Below are 18,152 nucleotides of genomic sequence, written 5' to 3' on the forward strand. Positions count from 1 at the left end.
TATCAGTGCCTTGATATTAGACTCTTAACCTCCAGAACTGTGAGAAAATAAATTTCTGTTCTTATAAAGTACCCAGCCTCAGATGTTTTGTTATAGCAGCACAAATGGACCATGATAAGAGAAATGGCACCATGTGAAAGCATTGTATATGCTATGTCATATGACATGCCCAAAATATTTTGCTCATTTAACTAAAATTATGCCATCTCTAGAGGTTTGAAAATTGCAGCTTATATATATGGCAGTTATATCATAGTGATGACTTTTTTGTGCCATAGTAATTTTGGTGGTTCAAATGCAAGGACTCTAGGGTCAAGATTCAAATCTAGACTCTTAATATGCTGAACACAAATGAGCTGCAATTTTTTTTTATCTGCAAAATGAGATAGGTCTTGCTTCATGGGGTTGTCACATAGATTAAATATGAGGAAATATTTGGAAACTGCCTGCACCTACTAAGTACTCAATAAGTTATAGACATTAGGAAAATGAGAATCACAGTGACCAACAGATTACTTCTTGTGTCTAGAGAAGCCCTGAACTTATGACTGGGGATTTTTCTCTTCAGTCAGAACTTCTGTGATTTCACACTCTCAGAGCAGAAACTATGCTTACATTCCCACTAGGAAATGTGCTGTCATTTAAACATTATTAAGTTTTGATTTTTTTTCTCTGTCCTGTAAAGAGTGACAAGTGCTTAAAACAAGTTGCCTGTTCCTAAGGACATTAGAGACCAGTGTCAGTGGAGACTAATCATATGGATGCAAGTACTATACAAGTAAGAATAAATGGATACATTGTGAATGTGTAAATAATTAAGACCATACCTAATGTAGTTCATAAAATTAATTTTAAAAGCACTGAAGCTGCAAGACTTACCAAGTGGGATATTTGTAGGAGGGAAAGAATAAAGGTATGCAGGAGGAGAGTTTGGGAAGCATCTTAGTATGTGTGTGTGTGTGTGTGTGTGTGTGTGTGTGTGTAGAATGTTCAAAAGAAGGACATAAATACAGTAAATAGCACTGTCTGATTCAAAGACATTTTAAATCCTGAAACTATTTGGTTCAGAGTATCCTAATTTATGTTTCTTACCTTCCTCTGGCATTTTCCTTCCTTGTACAAAAGATATTTTCTTAGCAAAGCAACATTTCTAATATTTTTTATTTAAGACATTTTCTATAAAATATTTAATCTCATATACCAAGGACCACAATGATTTAAGTGGTACAACTTTTCTGGGGCATAATATATATTGAGATCCATCTATTGGACTCTATACCTCCTGGCCAGGTAATTTTACTTTAGTGATCCATTTGAAGTAAAGAAACATAAACATATTTAGTTATAATGCTGCTTGTTGCAATAATGTTTGTAAAATAAAATTAATGAACATAGTAGAAAAATTACCTATGATGGCATTATATAAGAAAATTTAAAGGTATTGGGGTGGTAGACAATACATTCCTTTCCCTCCACAAAGTACCAATGTTATGCAAAGTGGAAAGTCCTTTTATAATCATCTACCTTGGCAGAACATGAACATGTAAATCAGTGAAGTATTTGTGTAGCACAACTTGATCTGCTCAACCTTAGAATTTTAATAGCCTAAATAAAGACAACAATATTGTGAGATGAATTTTGTTTTTCAGTTTTACTAAAATTTCAAATAGCTCAGAATAATGATAATAATAATAATAATAATAATTATTATTATTATTATTTGGTAAAGATCTCACATTTTTTGGATCCTACTAACTGGATGAGATTGTGTCAGAGAGGAATGCAAGGCCCCTGATACTTGATGCTATATTCTTCATCTGACAACAGGTTGATGAAAACCTTTAGTGTCCATTATTCTGCCCACGTGGTCCTGGCCACCAGCAGAATACCAGCTCCTCAAGGCCAGGAACTTTTTGTTTTGGGCACTTTGTAAGCCTGATATATGGAAAGTAGTACTCTTGAAGCCCTGACTGAACCGCACAGATATGGCTTTATTTATTTATTTATGATACCGAATATTGAATTCAGCCTCTCACACAGCTAGGCAAGTGCTCCACCAAGTGCTTGACCCCCAGTTCAGACGTGATGTTTATGGGTCTGAGTGTGTGTGCACACATGTGTGTACTGTATCTTCTCCGATTTGATAAGTGTCAGAGATCCCAAACCAAGATCTAAATTGAATTCCCCTTAGAATTGAGACATGTCTGCAGAGTTGGTAGTTTGACATTGTCAATGGATTGTTTTCAAGGGACACTGAGGGTCAGACTCTCAGGAGGAAAGAAGACAGGTGGGATACTTAAGGTTTTTGTTCATGGTAAATAATTGGTTGTCTCCTCCTTCCTGATTGACCTCCAACTCAACCTCTTCACTCATGATTGTGAGTAAAGATTGTTTCTGTAAAACCTTCACATGATGTGAAGGGCACTAAACATCAGCATGTGTGGTGTGGGCAGCTTGGCAGATGTGCTACTGTCCTGACATAGCTCTGGATAGGCTGTGTGACAGGCCATTGGTAGTCATCTGTGGCACTGGTGTCACAATTGTAGATTTTGGCATTAGCAATAATATCACCAGAGTATGACAGTGAGCTAGAGTGTGGCAGTATGAAAATGGCAGACTCTACCAGTTAGCCAATGTGCTAGACACAGAGCAATGGAGGAGGTACAAAGCGGGTAAAAGTCTAGCCACAGAGATATTATTTTAAATACTATTTATGATGGTTACTTATTTTTTCCCCAAGAACAACCCTCTATAATCCAGTAGTACATTATATTTAATAATCCATTTTGAGAATTAAGTAATACAAAAAAAGGCTGTAAGTATTAAGTAGTTTCAGATATGTGGAAATTCTTTACCACTGGTAGTTATGATTACTGAGATGCTTATGAAATCAGTAAAATCCAAGTTGTCCTTTGAGGGTCTATACTTATTTTGGAGGAGTTCTCAGAGTAGATTATTCTCTATCCCACTCTGCAATGACAACTACACAGTGTGAGTGAGGTGAGCAGAGTACTTCAAGGTATCTGGAATTTTTATGCATTTGTTAAGTATTTATTTAATAATACTTGGGAAGTAAAAGGAATGGTGTCCCTTTTTTTTGGGTCCCCCTTGTATTTAAAATCTCAGGCAAGAGTTTTAGATTGATATCTTTCAATAATCACAGGAAGGAATGAGCTTATCATTCTGAAGGTAGCAGGCATATCATCATTTTTCTTATCACTCTGTTTTTATTGATGTTTTCACCATTAAAAATAGAACAACTATGGATGTTTTAATCATCTGTAAATATTCCAGGACATCTTTCTTACAAGTCATTTTTAATTGAATTTTTGAGTTTAATTTTTAATTGAATTAATGTATCAATATTAAAAAATAAAGCCCTATTGATTGATAACCTAAGGTAACCTCAGTAATTTTTCCCAGATTATAATGATATTGATAACAGACAGAGCACATCCATGTTTCCAGAAGCACATGAAGCACTTAACTTGCCATCTTCATCCCAACTCTGGGAGGGAGATAATATTCCCATTTTACAGTTGAAGAAACTAAGTCAGATGGGTTTCTCAGGACCCATAGCAAGTCAATGGAGGAGCTTGGTCTCAGGGAAGCTTAAGTGGAGATTCGCTCTCCCAACCAGAAGCTATACTCTTTTCATGACAGACTCAGGACCTTGCCCTTCCATAGCCACTGTGTGGTGATTTCTTGTTTCCCTCAGAGCAAACATGTACTTTGAGTTTACTCTGATGTATAATAACCAAATTATCAAGGATAACATTTACCTTGGGTGGCCTTTATTATTCTTTGTTTTTTAAAAATTAAACTAACATTTAAGCATCATAAACTATAACAAAATACCACCAATACAGAATCTAAGTAATAGTACTTTAACAACCCCCTAAATTCAGTTATAAGTTGAACCAATTTCCCTCTAAATAAGGAAATATATTTGGACAACGTTTTAAATTTCACTAGAAATACAGATAGGTGGTAACTTTTACATCACTTGTAATGAGTTGTCTTTTTAGCAAGATTGGAGCCAATGTTTTCCAAATGGAGGGTTTGTGATATTTCACAAGTCTGAACTTTTTATAGGAACTTATATTGAAATTATTTATCTTGTTTTATGACCATTCCCCTATGTTACTATTGGTAGTCTTTTATAAGTATCAGAGTTCTTCATATGATAAGCAGATTTATTTATTTAACCGGGTGACCATGTAACTTATTATCCAACAGGGACACCTTCGGATGTGAAAGGGGAGACCATTGGTAAATGCTAGGATAGCTGGCATAAACCAGGGCAGACCAGGAGAAGCCAGAGAACAATGCACCCAATATTTAATCTACTCATAGATGGAAACCAGAAATCAGTGATTCCAGGGATCATGGTTTGTAGACTCTAAGAAATTGAAAGAACTCTATGAAAGATGTATGACTTTTGTTCCTGTTTTTAGCAAAAAGGATGGAGAACACTAAAAGGGCAATTTCAGCCTACTTTCTGACATTCTTTTTTATGAGGCTAAACTTATCTTTCCTTTGAGGTTTTTTTTTTTTTTTTTTTTTTTTTTTTTTTTTAATGTGTCTTTGTCAGTTTGGTCTGCCATAACATAATACTATAGGCTAGGAGGGCATATACATAACAGATGTGTATTTCTCCCAGTGCTGGAGGCTGGCAGTCTGAGATTAGGGTACCAGCATGGTCAGAGTCTGGTGAGGTGTAAGGGCCTTCTTCTGAGTTACAGATTGCCAAATTTTCATTGTGAGAGAATTCTTTGGAGTCCCTTTTGTAAGGGGCACTAGCTGTATTCACATGGGCTGTACCATCATGACTAACCACTTTTTCCTAATGCCATCACATTGGAGGTTAGGATTTTAATATGAGTTTTGGGGGATACACAAACATTCAGTATGTAACCTCATGCTGTTTTTTTTTAATTACAGAAAGAAGAATTACATCAAAGCTATAAGGTCAGTAGTATAGCCAGTGCCCTTGACCATGAGGAGAGAAGAGAAACTCAGTCTAGTCTTTCTAAATGTTGGTTTATTTTGCTTGTTAAGTGAGACTATAGGGAAAGAAAGATAAGGGCTATGGATGAGTAGCTGATGTTTTATCAGCTTCCCCATGGAAAGAACATTGTATTATTTTGTTCAAAGATGTGGAAGTATTATGTAAAAAGGTATAAATGGTATTCTGTTTTCTTCCTATTGTCATAAATTTTATCATAAGGTTACCAGGGAACATCAGCTGTTCTTATCCTTGGCCTTCCATTGTGGTTGTTCACTGAGTCTGCAGGGTGCTATTGTAAGAAGAACCAAGCAGCCTTGGAGGCCAGCTTACCTAAGGCTGAGGCAAGTTGCTTAGCCTCCCTGCGTCTTAATTTTGCTTATCACTGAAAGAAAAATATTGAACTGGTTTTAATTAATGCCATCTTATAACCTCCTGGAAAGGTAGAACTTACATTCTAGAAAGTTCCGACGTTCTGACTTTCAGGCCTAGATGTCATATTTCATGTACAGAAAGAGACAAATCCAAAATAATTCTTTTTTTTTCTTTTAAATCATGGGGAATAACTCTTGTACTGGGCATAATGAATTATTCAAGTATCTTTGAAAACATATATCTGCCTGTAGTAAGATAGTCACGTTCTTGAGGCCCTGAATTTGAATTTTATAAGAAAGGACAATACAGACGAATTGAACAAAGATTTTAAAAAAAAATTAAAGGAATAATTTGTTAATTAAAAAAAATTTCCAGCTACTTTCTCAAATATTTGCAGTGGCTTAGCACTGTGTACCTAGAGATGAAAGAATTACATAGTGGTGAATCACACTGCTTTGAGAGTTGTGTGCAGTTCCTGCCTTTGACCATTCCCTGGCCATGTAACTAGGGAGTTTATTGCTTCTCTACACATTAGAATCATTGTATATGAAATGAACATAATTATAGTCCTCATAGCAAAGGAATATTGTGAGAAGTAATGTATTTAAACATCTTCACAGTTTATTTCTCTGTAATTCTAGTTGGTCAGCAAAATTTAAATGGACAAATATTGGGCTAATTGAATACTGAGCTTATCTTTATAGGGTGGTCTAAATTATAAGTAGACCAAATATATTGAATTAACTTAGTAAAAATCAATTTTTTCTTTCAAACAGTAGCTTTGGAATGGGGCGGAAGGGAAGTGGGGTCTTGAATATATTTTACTCAGTAAAAAGTGAAAATTAATTCTTTGTTATGGGTATGTTGGAGATAGGGGATAAACATATATGACTTCCTGGGAATTTAGGAAAAATGCCAGGAATTAAAAAGTGTTGCTTTAACGTTACCCCTTGAGAGGCAAAGAATATAGTAAATGCTTGTAATACTCATAACTCTTGTCCTTGGTTGATTTGAGAGTGTGAATAATCGATGAATTTGGAAGGTCAGAAAGCGATCTGTAATAGGCTGATTTTTTTCCCATGTCAGTTGAAATTTTGATCTTTGATAATTCTGTGTATGCTCTGTAAAGCATTGGTGATAATATCCATAATATTTCTATGATCCTAAAAAACCAGGGGCATGACATATAACTGTAACTTTGTATGCAGTGATTCCTGATTTGGTATCTGTAATCTTGCCAATAATCATCCTTGACTGGATTAACTCTATAACCCAGGGTGATTAAGTGGCTCTGTATAGAGGATTTCTTCTCAAAAGAATGTTTGCAGGACAGTAAAACTGAGTGGATGCTTCTCTCTCTATTTCTGGTTGTGGTGGTGGTGGTGGGGGTGGTAGTGGTGGTGGTGGTGGTGTTTGTGTGTGTGTGTGTGTGTGTGTGTGTGTGTGTGAGAGAGAGAGAGAGAGAGAGATCTAAATATAGTGAAAGAGGCCTTGATAAGTGCCCTCCAATAATAATATTGTCCTCCATTATGATTTTAGTTAAAGCATTGTTATTGTGAAGTGGAGATGTCTATCAAAAAAGGAGGGGTAAGCCTGGTGTGGAGGTGCATGCCTATAATCCCAGTGACTTGTGAGGCTAAATGAAGTAGGAGAATCACTTGAGCACAAGAGTTTGAGACTAGTCCACAGCATAGCAAAACCCAGTCTCAACAAAACAAAACAAACAAGAAACAAAAACTTTTGAGAAGTGTTGGTAAATTTGCAGATGTTTACCAGATTTGTTAAGAAAGCACCAATCATTGGCATAGGGCTACATGGTAGTAGCAGAAAGATTGCTCTGAAAAAGAGAATGGTGGTCTTCACAGGGGAGGATTGTGGCTAATGGTCCAAAAAAAAAAAAAAGTCATCAGTGTTGAACAATAAAACATCATGTTGGCTTCAGAGGCTAAGCTCAAATCCCTGTTCTGATGCCTTCCAGCTGTGAAGATGTCTTTGACAACTTTTCTTCGGTGAACCTCACTTTTGTTATTGTGTTGTAACCTCAGTGGTATTATTAATATCTACTAACAATATTTTTGTGACTTGAGAGTAGGTAATGAAACCACCTAGATGAACGCATGTGGGGCCCAATCACCTCACTCTCCAGTTTTCTAGAGATCTACCAAGGGTCTCTGGCAACTCAGCAGTGGATGTTGGACCTCTCATCTGAGTCCAGTCTAAATGGAAATTATCAGTTTCATGGTAGGAGTTTCTCTTCTTTATATTCAGAAGACCTGAAACTCCTGGAAAAGGATCATTTAAGGCAATGAAAGCAAATCTCAGAAGCACCTCATTTATTCACGGCATTGTCTAGAAGACTGAATGCCAAAAATTATTTGTGGATTAGTGTGTCTCTGGACAAGGTTTTACTCAATCTAGAGTAAATAAGCAAAATAAGAACAATGTAAATTTTTTCATAACAATAATTTATGTTCCTTCAATTTATTTAAGGATTTTTTTTTTTTTGAGATTCCATGCTTCTTCAATTATTTGGCTTTAAAGTTTCCTGTATATTTATGAAATTGTGATGATTCCTTAAAAAAGCTGATCCATGAAGTAAGAAAGCCTAAAAACCTACTGTTTTTGACATTTTGGTCAAATTTGTAGGCCTCAAAAGATCTGATGAACTTTTTGTGTGTGTCTTTACCAAATGGACTTTTTTTGCATGTATCAGATCTCATTTTCGTTTGTTTCTTTTAGAATCTAATCTACTTATCTTGCAAATGAATCAGTTTTTATTATATGGAAAAAACTCAAAATATTTTTCTATTTTATCATTCTTGTCACCTGTGAAAGTAAGCCCATTTATTTTTCACATGAGAAAATTAGGTTTAAAACTAACAAAGATTTTTAACACATATGCAACCAGAGACCACAGCTCTGTCACATGTGTTAATAGAAATAGAGTTTACTGTGAGGAAATTTTCCTGTGGTTGGAGTAGAAGGCATGTGATAACCATAAAAATCTATAAAACTAATTTAAATAATTTCTTAACATTGATATCTTTCAGATCTTTGAACGGGAAAAGTTTCACTCAATGGTATGAACAAAACTGCATAAAATCTTTGGAAATTGGTATTTCCAGTAATTTTAGATAATGTGTGTAAAATGTTTAAATGGTTTAAGTTTAATTTTCATCTTGGTTTCCTGGGTAATTTGTTAGAGAAAGTGGAACTGTGTGATGACATTTTATGAACTTTAAATCATTCTCTTCTGAAAATCATGCTGGGAGCTGCCATTTAAAAACAAACAAACACAAGTAAAATGACTCAAGAGGAATAAATGTGTTGGATTTAAAATGGGTGAATGTTATTGAAGTGTATTAATGGCTAACACTGGTCTCAAAGCCAGAGCTCAACTGTCTTTCAAAATGAAAGACACCATACACCTTGGCATGGGGCAAATGTAGGCAACTGTATATCTCAGGTTTAAATATTTAATAAAATGAATGTTGGTAAATAAAATATGAAACTCAGGGAGACCCTGTCTCTAAATAAAATACAAAATAGGGCTGGGGATGTGGTTCAGTGGTCGAATGCCCCTGAGTTCAATCCTGGATGCCCCCCTGCTCCCACAAAAAAATGGATTAGAAAATTCTATTTGGCATGGTGCTGCCCTATAAATTTAGTTTCAGGTAAGGGGACATGTACTAGCATTATGAGGGATATTTTAAGGTGCTTGGTTACTTACTTACCTAAGCAAACAAGATATGAAAATTAAAGATGCTATAGTTTAATTCTGTTTTAAAAATCATAAAATCCATAAAATAAAACCATAAATCCATAAAATGATATTGAAAAGAATAGGGGAAACTGAGGGCAGGGCCCATTCCTAGGCTACTCAGAGGTGGAGGTGGGAAGATCACTTGAGCCCATGAATTCTAGACCAGCATGGATTATATAGAAAGAAAAGTTGTAATATAACAGATGCAGCAAGCATCAATTGTGTCCGTCTCTTTGTGTGTGTGATCTGTGCTGTAGTGGGTAGTATGAAAAACTGCCCAGCCATGCTAAAATGTAAACCATCTTTAGATCAACACCAAGTAATAATGCAGAGGTCTTCCTTTTCAGGTAGCCCAGTATTTGAAAATACAAAAGTGCCTGTTCAACAGTGACTACAGCTATGCAAACATAATACATTTGGTCTGAAGGAGAAATCGAGACCACAAGCATGTTTTAGCAAGTTATATTTTTGTATTGAAAAATAATAGAATCATAGCAATTTAGTTAATGCTTTTTATTATGATTCTTGGGAAATTAATGTGTGCAAGCCTACTCACTTTTATTCATCAGAATTTACTCATCTATTTTAAAAATACCTTTTGAGCACCTACCATGCATCAGGCATTGTTCTAGATATTGATAGTACCAGAGTAGGCAGGACTAACAAGAAGGAAGCCTTCATAAAACCATCATCAAAGTAGTGAGTGGGGAGAAGCTGATGATAATCCATTCGATAAACTAATAAACAAGTAATTTCAGATAACAGAAAACAAAATACAATGAAAGGGATGAGTGTAAGTGGTGACTGTCAAGAGTTCAGGAAAGCCTTTTAGGATCTGATGTTTGGCGAGGAGATTGACTGGAGAGCATTCTGCCGAAAAAGAGATTCATTAGGCTTTCAGCATCTTACTTTTGTATGTTTCTCATTTTACAAATTAGGAGACAAATTGTGCAAGGTTGACATGTCCAAAGCAATACAGTGAGCAACTGGTACATTCTTTCCTTGAAGGCATTGTTTGAGTCAAAGTCTTATGTTTTTAGCTCCTAAGTTATAGTGCTTAGTGGAGTTGGGCCATTAATGAGAGCCCTACTTGGTTGGGACAAATAATCAAACACACTTTATTTTTATTTTTTTTTAAAGAGAGAGAGAGAGAGAGAGAGAGAGAGAGAGAGAGAGAGAGAGAGAATTTTAATATTTATTTTTTAGTTTTTGGCGGACACAACATCTTTGTTTGTATGTGGTGCTGAGGATCGAATGCCAGGCGAGCGCGCTACCGCTTGAGCCACATCTCCAGCCCTCAAACACACTTTAATTCTGTGACCAGATGTTCCATTTGGGTTCCTACCATGGAGATCCATAGCTCCTAACTCAAATTCTAAATCCCAGTTGTTCACATCTAGAGCCTCCAAAATGAAAGTAAAGTTCAGTTAAGAAATAGTCACTTCTCTCCATTCATATAGCAATCAAAAGCAATTGCCTTTTTGAGAATGTTCTATGCATAGAATCAGATAGTAAATAACCTTTTTGAGACTGACTGCTTCCACTTAACCTAATGGCTTTGAGAGATTTGAGATTCAATCAAGTTGTTTCACAACTCAATAAATCAATACTTTGTTCCTTTATTGCAGTATTCCATTTTATGGGTGTTCAACAGTTTATTTAATTATTCACTCACTGAAAAACATTTGGGACATTTCCAGTCTTGACTGTTATGAAAAGAGCTATTATGAACACTAGTGTACAGGTTTGGGTGTGAATGTAAGTTTTCATTTCTCTAGGGTAGATAGCTGGGTGAGGACTTCTTGGGTCACATAAATGTATGCTTCATTTTTCTAAGAAACTTCCAAATCATTTTTCCAGAGTGGGCAAAACTTTTTTTAAAAAATTTTCCACCAATAATGTGAGAATTCCAGTTGCATGGCATTTCTACATGCTTATGGTATCTTCATTATTTTTTACTATTATAGGCATCCTAATTGGCATGTGCTCATCTGTCATCCTGGTTTGAAGTTGAATCCCTGATAGATAATGATGCATTTAACTCAGCTTAGTGCTCAACAGTGTACTTATCTTATTGGGGTGTACTCAGAGCCTTTTTTGTAATGAAGAATGGATGACACTCTCCCTCTATGTAATGAAGGTTTTATGGACCAAGTTTCTCCCATTCCCTGAGGTGTTTTTTGATTTTCTAAGCAGAACAGGTAAAAAAGTAGTGTAGCCATTCCTATCCACCATTGCACCATTGTTATTGTTGCACCATATTCTTTCTCCTCCTCTTTCTCTTCCTCCTCTTCTTCTTCTGTTTCAGAAAATATGTTTACAGAATTTATGGCTGAGCTTTCAGCTTGTTTCCCTAGCAACTGAGTTTTGGATCCTGAACAAATTATTATTTTTTAAAAAGTCATGACTCTATGACAACAGAAGGTATTAAATTGAACAATATAATAACTAAGATTATCACCAGGAAGTCTCAGCCTAGTTAAGGATAAAAGGGAAATTATATTTAAAAAATTATAAAACATCTATAAACTATTTTTTTGGTAGAATCTAAATGTGCTGAGGACAAAATTTCATAGACAAAGTTTTAGAGTCAAGAAGCAGCAGATCTGAAGTCATAAGATTATCAATGTCAGGAACAATTTCCCTAATCTCTCTTTCCTTTTGCTCACACATTTGTAGATTGAATAAGTTACCTTCTTTTTAATTTGACAGGATCACTGCTGACATCATTATGGTGCTGGATACCATGCGAGTGTCTTGAAATCAGGAGGGGTAGGAATCTAGCCTTCACTACAACCACCACCATTATCCCTTAGTAATAACGTTTCTGCTGACTCAGGAGCTGGAAAGGCAAACATGAATAGGAAAGGAGACGTAAAAATTAATTAGGGATAAGGTGACACCTGAGAGGACTTAGACCCGTTTTTGTGTGTTCAGTATAAACTGAAAAAAATATCAAAATACTCAAAGTTTTCTTTCAGCTCTGAGATTTCAGTGTAGCTCTTCACCAAACCTCTCTTTACATCCTGAAGGCTTCTTTATTTTTTTATTTTTATTTTTTAATTTATTTTTTATTGGTTGTTCAAAACATTATAAAGCTATTGACATATCATATTTCATACAATAGATTCAAGTTGGTTATGAACTCCCAATTTTACCCCAAATACAGATTGCAGAATCACATCGGTTACACATCCACATTTTTACATAATGCCCTATTAGTAACTGTTGTATTCTGCTACCTTTACTATCCTCTACTATCCCCCCTCCCTCCCCTCCCATCTTCTCTCACTACCCCATCCACTGTAATTCGTTTCTCTCCTTGTTTATTTTCCCATTCCCCTCACAACCTCTTATATGTAATTTTGTATAACAATGAGGGTCTCCCTCCATTACCATGCAATTTCCCTTTCTCTCCCTTTCCATCCCACCTCATGTATCTGTTTAATGTTAATCTTTTCCTGAAGGCTTCTTTAGACACAAGGCTGCTGCTGTTGAAGTAGCCTTAAATCAGAGAAGTGGAAACAGATACACCCACAGACACTGATATAACCTAAGGAGATCTTCTTCAAATTGAAACTTTTTAGAAAATGTCCTCATTTGGTCTTAAAAAGTGAATGTGAATTTTGTGTTTTACTCCCTGATATTTGTATTTGTTTTAAAGTAAACAGTTGCATTTTAATTTTATAAGAACATTTTTTACCTCTTCTCCCTATAGTTCATTAAGATGTAATGAACTAAATGATTAGTCTTGAAAAACTGAGCCGAAGGAGTTTAACACACCTTGTCATTTAAATGACTTCTCTTCTTGGTGTTTGAGTTTATTCCAAATGGTTTTATTTATGCCTACCCCAACACTCTCTAAGAAAAGCTGCTCCACCCACAGTCCCATGACTTTCTTGTATTTGTCACATATATTCTCCACCTCCAAGCCAGGGGAGCTGGCCCACTCAGAACTATCTCAGTGATCTATGTTTGGTACAAAGATAGTCTGCACCCTTATAGAGTTAGGAATATGACTGATTCCTGTTTATGATGGGAGTTACCATCTACAAAGAAGCAAGGATTTACAAGGGAGAGCAGAGCTTAAGTAGTAGAACTTACAGTCTTAAGTAAGGAAAAGTCAAGTTTGGGACTGCCATGGTTTGAGGAATGGATGAGACTGGAGAGAAACTGGAAGCCCAGGCAATGTAGAGTTTCTTTGTATCAGTCCATTTTCTGTTGTTATAACAAAATATTTGATCCTGGATATTTTTATGAAGAAAAGAATTTTATTTAGATCTCAGTTTTGAAGTAGGATATCCAAGATCAGTTGGCCTCATTGGTTTGGCCTCTGATAAGATCCCCCTGAATTGTGTCATATCATGGTAGGTGGCATCATGGTAGGAATGTGTATAAAAGGGAGAGAAGACGATGTGAGACAGGAAGTCAGAGACAAGGGAGGGGCCAGTCTTGCTCTTTTATAATAACTTGATCTCACAATAACTCCGTCCTCAAGAGCAGTATTACTCTCTTCTAAGGACAGTGTCTTACTTTCTACAAGGCTCCGTCCCCTTTTCTTTGTTATTTTTTTTTCCCCCTGTCTGGGGAGCACATTGAAGATTGAATCTAGGTGTTGCACATACTAAGCATACCCTCTACCAGGAAGCCTTATCTCTTTAAAGTTCTACCACCTCTAAATATTACTATGTTGGGGACCAAGCTTCTAACATGTAAGTCTTTGGGAGATAAACCACATCCAGACCACAGTAGTGTGTTGTCACAAAAGTGTGAGGTGAAGGTTTCTTGGATTGGGGCATTTACCATAGAACCAAGATGATTCCGATCTATGGGAAGTTGTGTGTTTCAGTACTTTATCTTAAAGAGTCACCAAAGAGATGATAATTTCAGTGTTTCTTCCTTTGCAAGTAAAGTCAAAGATAAACTTCTGCTGTTGCCTCATCCTCAGGGAAGATATAGGATTAAGTGTGCATGAAGGATTTTATTGACGGGATTAGAATGTTCTAAAGTCAATTTAAGGTGATGGTTGTGTCAGTCACTAAAGTTACAAAAAATCATTGAATCGCATACTTGAAATGGGTAAATATTAGGTCATGTAAAATAGATGTCAACAAAGATTTTTTCTTTTAAAGCCAAATTTCTTAGACTTTTTTTTTTTTTTTTTTAAAGAGCACTTACATTATCATTCTGTTCCTCGTGCAGATTCAGTAATGCATAGCAAATGCAGCAAACGGCCTGGTTATTTCAGATATTTAGTCCTTAAATTTGACAAATGTGCCAATTACCTTTGTCTCCAATTCCTGGATCAAGAATTAAAAGCCACAATCAATTTTAAAAGCTGCCACAGTTCTTTAAGAGTGAACGAAAACAGAATGTCAAGCAGCCGCCCTCCCCTGACTTGCCTTGAGTTGCTGTCTCTAAGCATGATGGACTAAATGTTGTGTCTGATGTGAATCCTCATCTTTTCCTCATGTCTGATTGTTCTGCCCTAAATTCAGTACCCTGTTTCAGGATTTCTCAACACTGTTAAAAAAAAAAAAAGCACACCTGAGGGGTTGTGTATATGTGTGTTTTACATGACTGTGCATTTAGGAAACATGTCCAGCCAATAGGCCCTTGCTTCTCATTGTTCAAGCATATAAGTAGGTTAAATAAATGGCTATCTTTGCCAATTTTTAGATGTTTGGAAGAAACCTATTCTATTAATGGTAACGCTTCATTCAAAAGACCTTGGGGTTCATTCTGAAACCATTACTTAATTTGTACTTCACTATGAAGTACAAATTAGAAGGCATTAAGTCAGGGAAATTAAAGTCACGTGAGCTGGAGAGAAACAGCAAGGACTGACCAATGGAAAGAGCTCAGAAGAATTTCTACTTGAAAAGTTTCTTTAAACATTTTTCTCTAGCATCGCTGAGGTTCAGCTTGCTTCCAATCATCCATAGGTAAGAGCAAAGTAAAATTTCATATTGAAGTTGTGTCACAGAGGGTAGTTCATGGGATTACACATGATATTTGACATGTAGGGAATTTTAGATTTCTATTTAAACATAGCTATTGTAAATTTGGCTTCAAATTTTCAAATAATCTTTCCTTAATTAGAAGTTCATGAGGCATGGTGGTCCAATGTACAAGACCAAATTGTGAGAGCTTTAAACTTCTCAAGGAATATGCTAGTGGCAAAAATGTGAATTTGATTTCTCTATGAATCATCATGGCCTATTTTATCATGCAGGTAGAGTTATTGTGGGATGTTGAGAGAATAACAGTGTATTTGGCAGAGACCTCTAATTTTGCATTTCTTTAAGGTCAGTTGTTTTGGGCGGCAGGCCTTCTCTATGCAAGATTATTAAGTGGGGAAGCTGGCATTTTTATCTTTCCCTTGTTTGACTAGCCCAGTCACTGGTGGCTGTAGTTCACTGAGTGCCAGGTTTTTCAGAAACTTGTATTTGCTCTTTACTAAGAGTCCATCAAAATATGCTTTCCACAAATGTCAAATAACCTGATTTATATTTAAACGTTGACCAATAAAGACCGTCTTTGAAGGCACAGGCATTACTTTTGTGGGTTGAGTGTCATTTCTAATGCTAAGAAAATGCCTTTTAAAAAACTTCCTGTAAATTTAATACATTTTTATTAGATAGGATATAGAAAATAAAGTTAAACAAAAGGAACACATTCCCATTATATTATGTCTGAGAATACCTGGGCAAATCCTGTTATATATTATTTGTAGACAAAATGGAATCATCTTTTGTGCACACTTCAAACTGTACATTTTCTCTTAATTTATGATGATATTTTTTTATAATCTTCAACATGCTGATGAAGCCATACTTAATATTTCCATGGTTTTATATTATATGATTCCTTTCTAAGAGATTTAAACAATTCATTATTATTTGATGGTAAGATTTATGTTCTTCTTTCATTATTATAAGTTGTCAGAACTAACACTCTTTGGTCAATTTCTTTAAATACAATAGAGTGAATAAACTTTGATCGTGATACCGCATTCCCATGAGTCAGGGACCTAGAAATTTCTTGTCCCTTAAAATTTTATCTAGCTATTGAGACATTTTCTCTGCTTGTTGCTGAGGATAGTCTTGTTTGTCAGTGCCTGAAAATCCACTAAAACTGAACTAGTTTTGCACTCAGTGAGGAAGAAAGGTAGTAGCAAATTATTGAAAGTGCAGTAGTGATTTTTTAACTTGAAAACAATAATTAAATTATCAGACCCTAATAACTCTGATATTTGGAAACACAGCAATCAAACAGAGTTTAAAGCATTTGAAATTAGATGCAGATCCTTTCACATCAAAGTTGTTCATGACAGACATTCATGATTCTGGAGTGGTTTCTCTAAATCTGTGATTCTTTGTGCCAAGTTAATCAGTAGGTGAATGAGAAACTTTGTCTAAGACAGGTGCTGGGGAACTGAACAGAAGAAATGGTCAGTGAATAGAAAGGATAAGGGTGTTTTAGAGGAAAGATTTGTGGGTTTTGACACATCGTTGGCTACTAGGAGACAGAGAAATGAATGATACGAGTCTGGAGGTAGGAGGAGGATCTGCCATTCATTGTGGAGGAGCAAGTTGTGTGGATATTGGACAAATTCCATGGCAGGTGTTTAGCTTGAGTTTCTCCCAGTTTAACCACGTGGAGATGTTAGAGTGTAAAATTGGAGCTAAAAATTAAGTGTGTATAATTAATCATTTTAAGAAACAAGCCACTCTAGAGAAAGAATACTGAAGTTTGAATGTTGAAGTGAAAGATAGGCTGGCAGAGAGTGAGCAGGCAGGGAGGTGGAGGAGAGTGCAGAGTCAGGCAGAGCCCAGGAAGGAAGAAACTTTGGAGATAGATGAGGATGGAGACATGCTGACCCAACCACTGACTTGGTTTCAGTGTTGAACTTCTACTAATCAGTTCCCAGTGAATGGGGTGGAGAAGGCAGATAATAATTAAAATTAATATCAACAAGAACAAGAAAATGTAATATGTGTATAGAATTTACTATGCAATAGCTACTGTTCTAAAGCCATCTGTTGCATTAGATAATTTAATCCTCATGGCAATGGTGTGACATACAGGTATTCATTGCCTCTTACTATTTTTTTTTCCTGGTACAGGAGATTGAACCCAGCGGGGCTCTGCCACTGGACTATATCCCTGGCTCTTTTTATATTTTCAGACAGGGTCTCACTAAATTGCTCAGGATGGCCTTTAAATGGGATCCTTTTGCTGCAGTTTCCCAAGTAGCTGAGATTCCATGTGTGTACCACTTTGCCTGGCTTGCTTACTTTTTAAATTGGCTTTTTCACTGCTGTGACCAAAGACCTGACAAGAGGAAGTTTAGCGGAGAAAGAGTTGAGGATTCCCTCTATTTCAGAGGTCTCAATCTGTAGATTGCTGACTTTGCTTGGGGCTCAAGGGGAAGTAGAACATCATGGTGGAAGGGTGTGGCAGAGGAAACTAGCTGAGACCATGGCATCAGGAAACATAGAAAGAGAGAGTTCTTTTGCTGCAGACAAAATATGAACTCCAAAGGCACAGCCCCAATGACCCACCTCTTCCAGCTTCAAGGTAACTGCCTACAGTTAATCTTTTGTACGTTCAGGTTTTATAACCCAATCATTTCACCTCTAAATTTTCTTGCATTGTCTCACAAAGGAGCTTTTTGGGGGTCACCTCATATTAAAACCATACATGCTTTTCTTTTGAAAAAGTCTGCAAAGATAAAGTATTTCTCCCAAGATTATGCAGTGTGCCACATAGAGTATACAAACCCAGGACTATGCTCTTAATTTTTCTACTAACTATCTTAGTTAGCTATGTGGTCTCCAACTTACTATATACTAACTGTTTGGTGAGAGAATGGGGGAAGGAAATGGGTCCACTCTTTGAAGAAGCTTAGCTCTTTATTGAAGAAAGCTAGATAGGGAAGAGGGGTGAGAGGGAAAGGAAGGGGGCAGGGGATTAGCAAGGATGGTGGAATGTGATGGACAT

At 36.2% G+C, this 18,152-nt stretch overlaps 1 protein-coding gene across 4 annotated transcripts in view; it reads left to right on the forward strand.

Annotated features, from left to right (window-relative positions):
* Mlip (muscular LMNA interacting protein) overlaps positions 1-18,152 on the forward strand; it is a 236,203-nt gene that overhangs the window by 11,317 nt on the left and 206,734 nt on the right. The window contains exon 2 of one of the 4 annotated variants that reach the window (XM_058573394.1): positions 4,945-4,971. The exons of the other annotated variants lie outside the window; for them this stretch is intronic. Coding sequence (XP_058429377.1) covers positions 4,945-4,971 — 27 coding nt within the window. The remainder of the gene's footprint in view (positions 1-4,944; positions 4,972-18,152) is intronic. 4 annotated transcript variants of the gene reach the window in all.

This window comes from Marmota monax, unplaced genomic scaffold (assembly GCF_021218885.2).
Source record: "Marmota monax isolate L192 unplaced genomic scaffold, Marmota_monax_Labrador192_F-V1.1 WCK01_AAM20220418_F8-fsc00247, whole genome shotgun sequence".
In the NCBI taxonomy this organism is placed as follows: Eukaryota; Metazoa; Chordata; class Mammalia; order Rodentia; family Sciuridae; genus Marmota; species Marmota monax.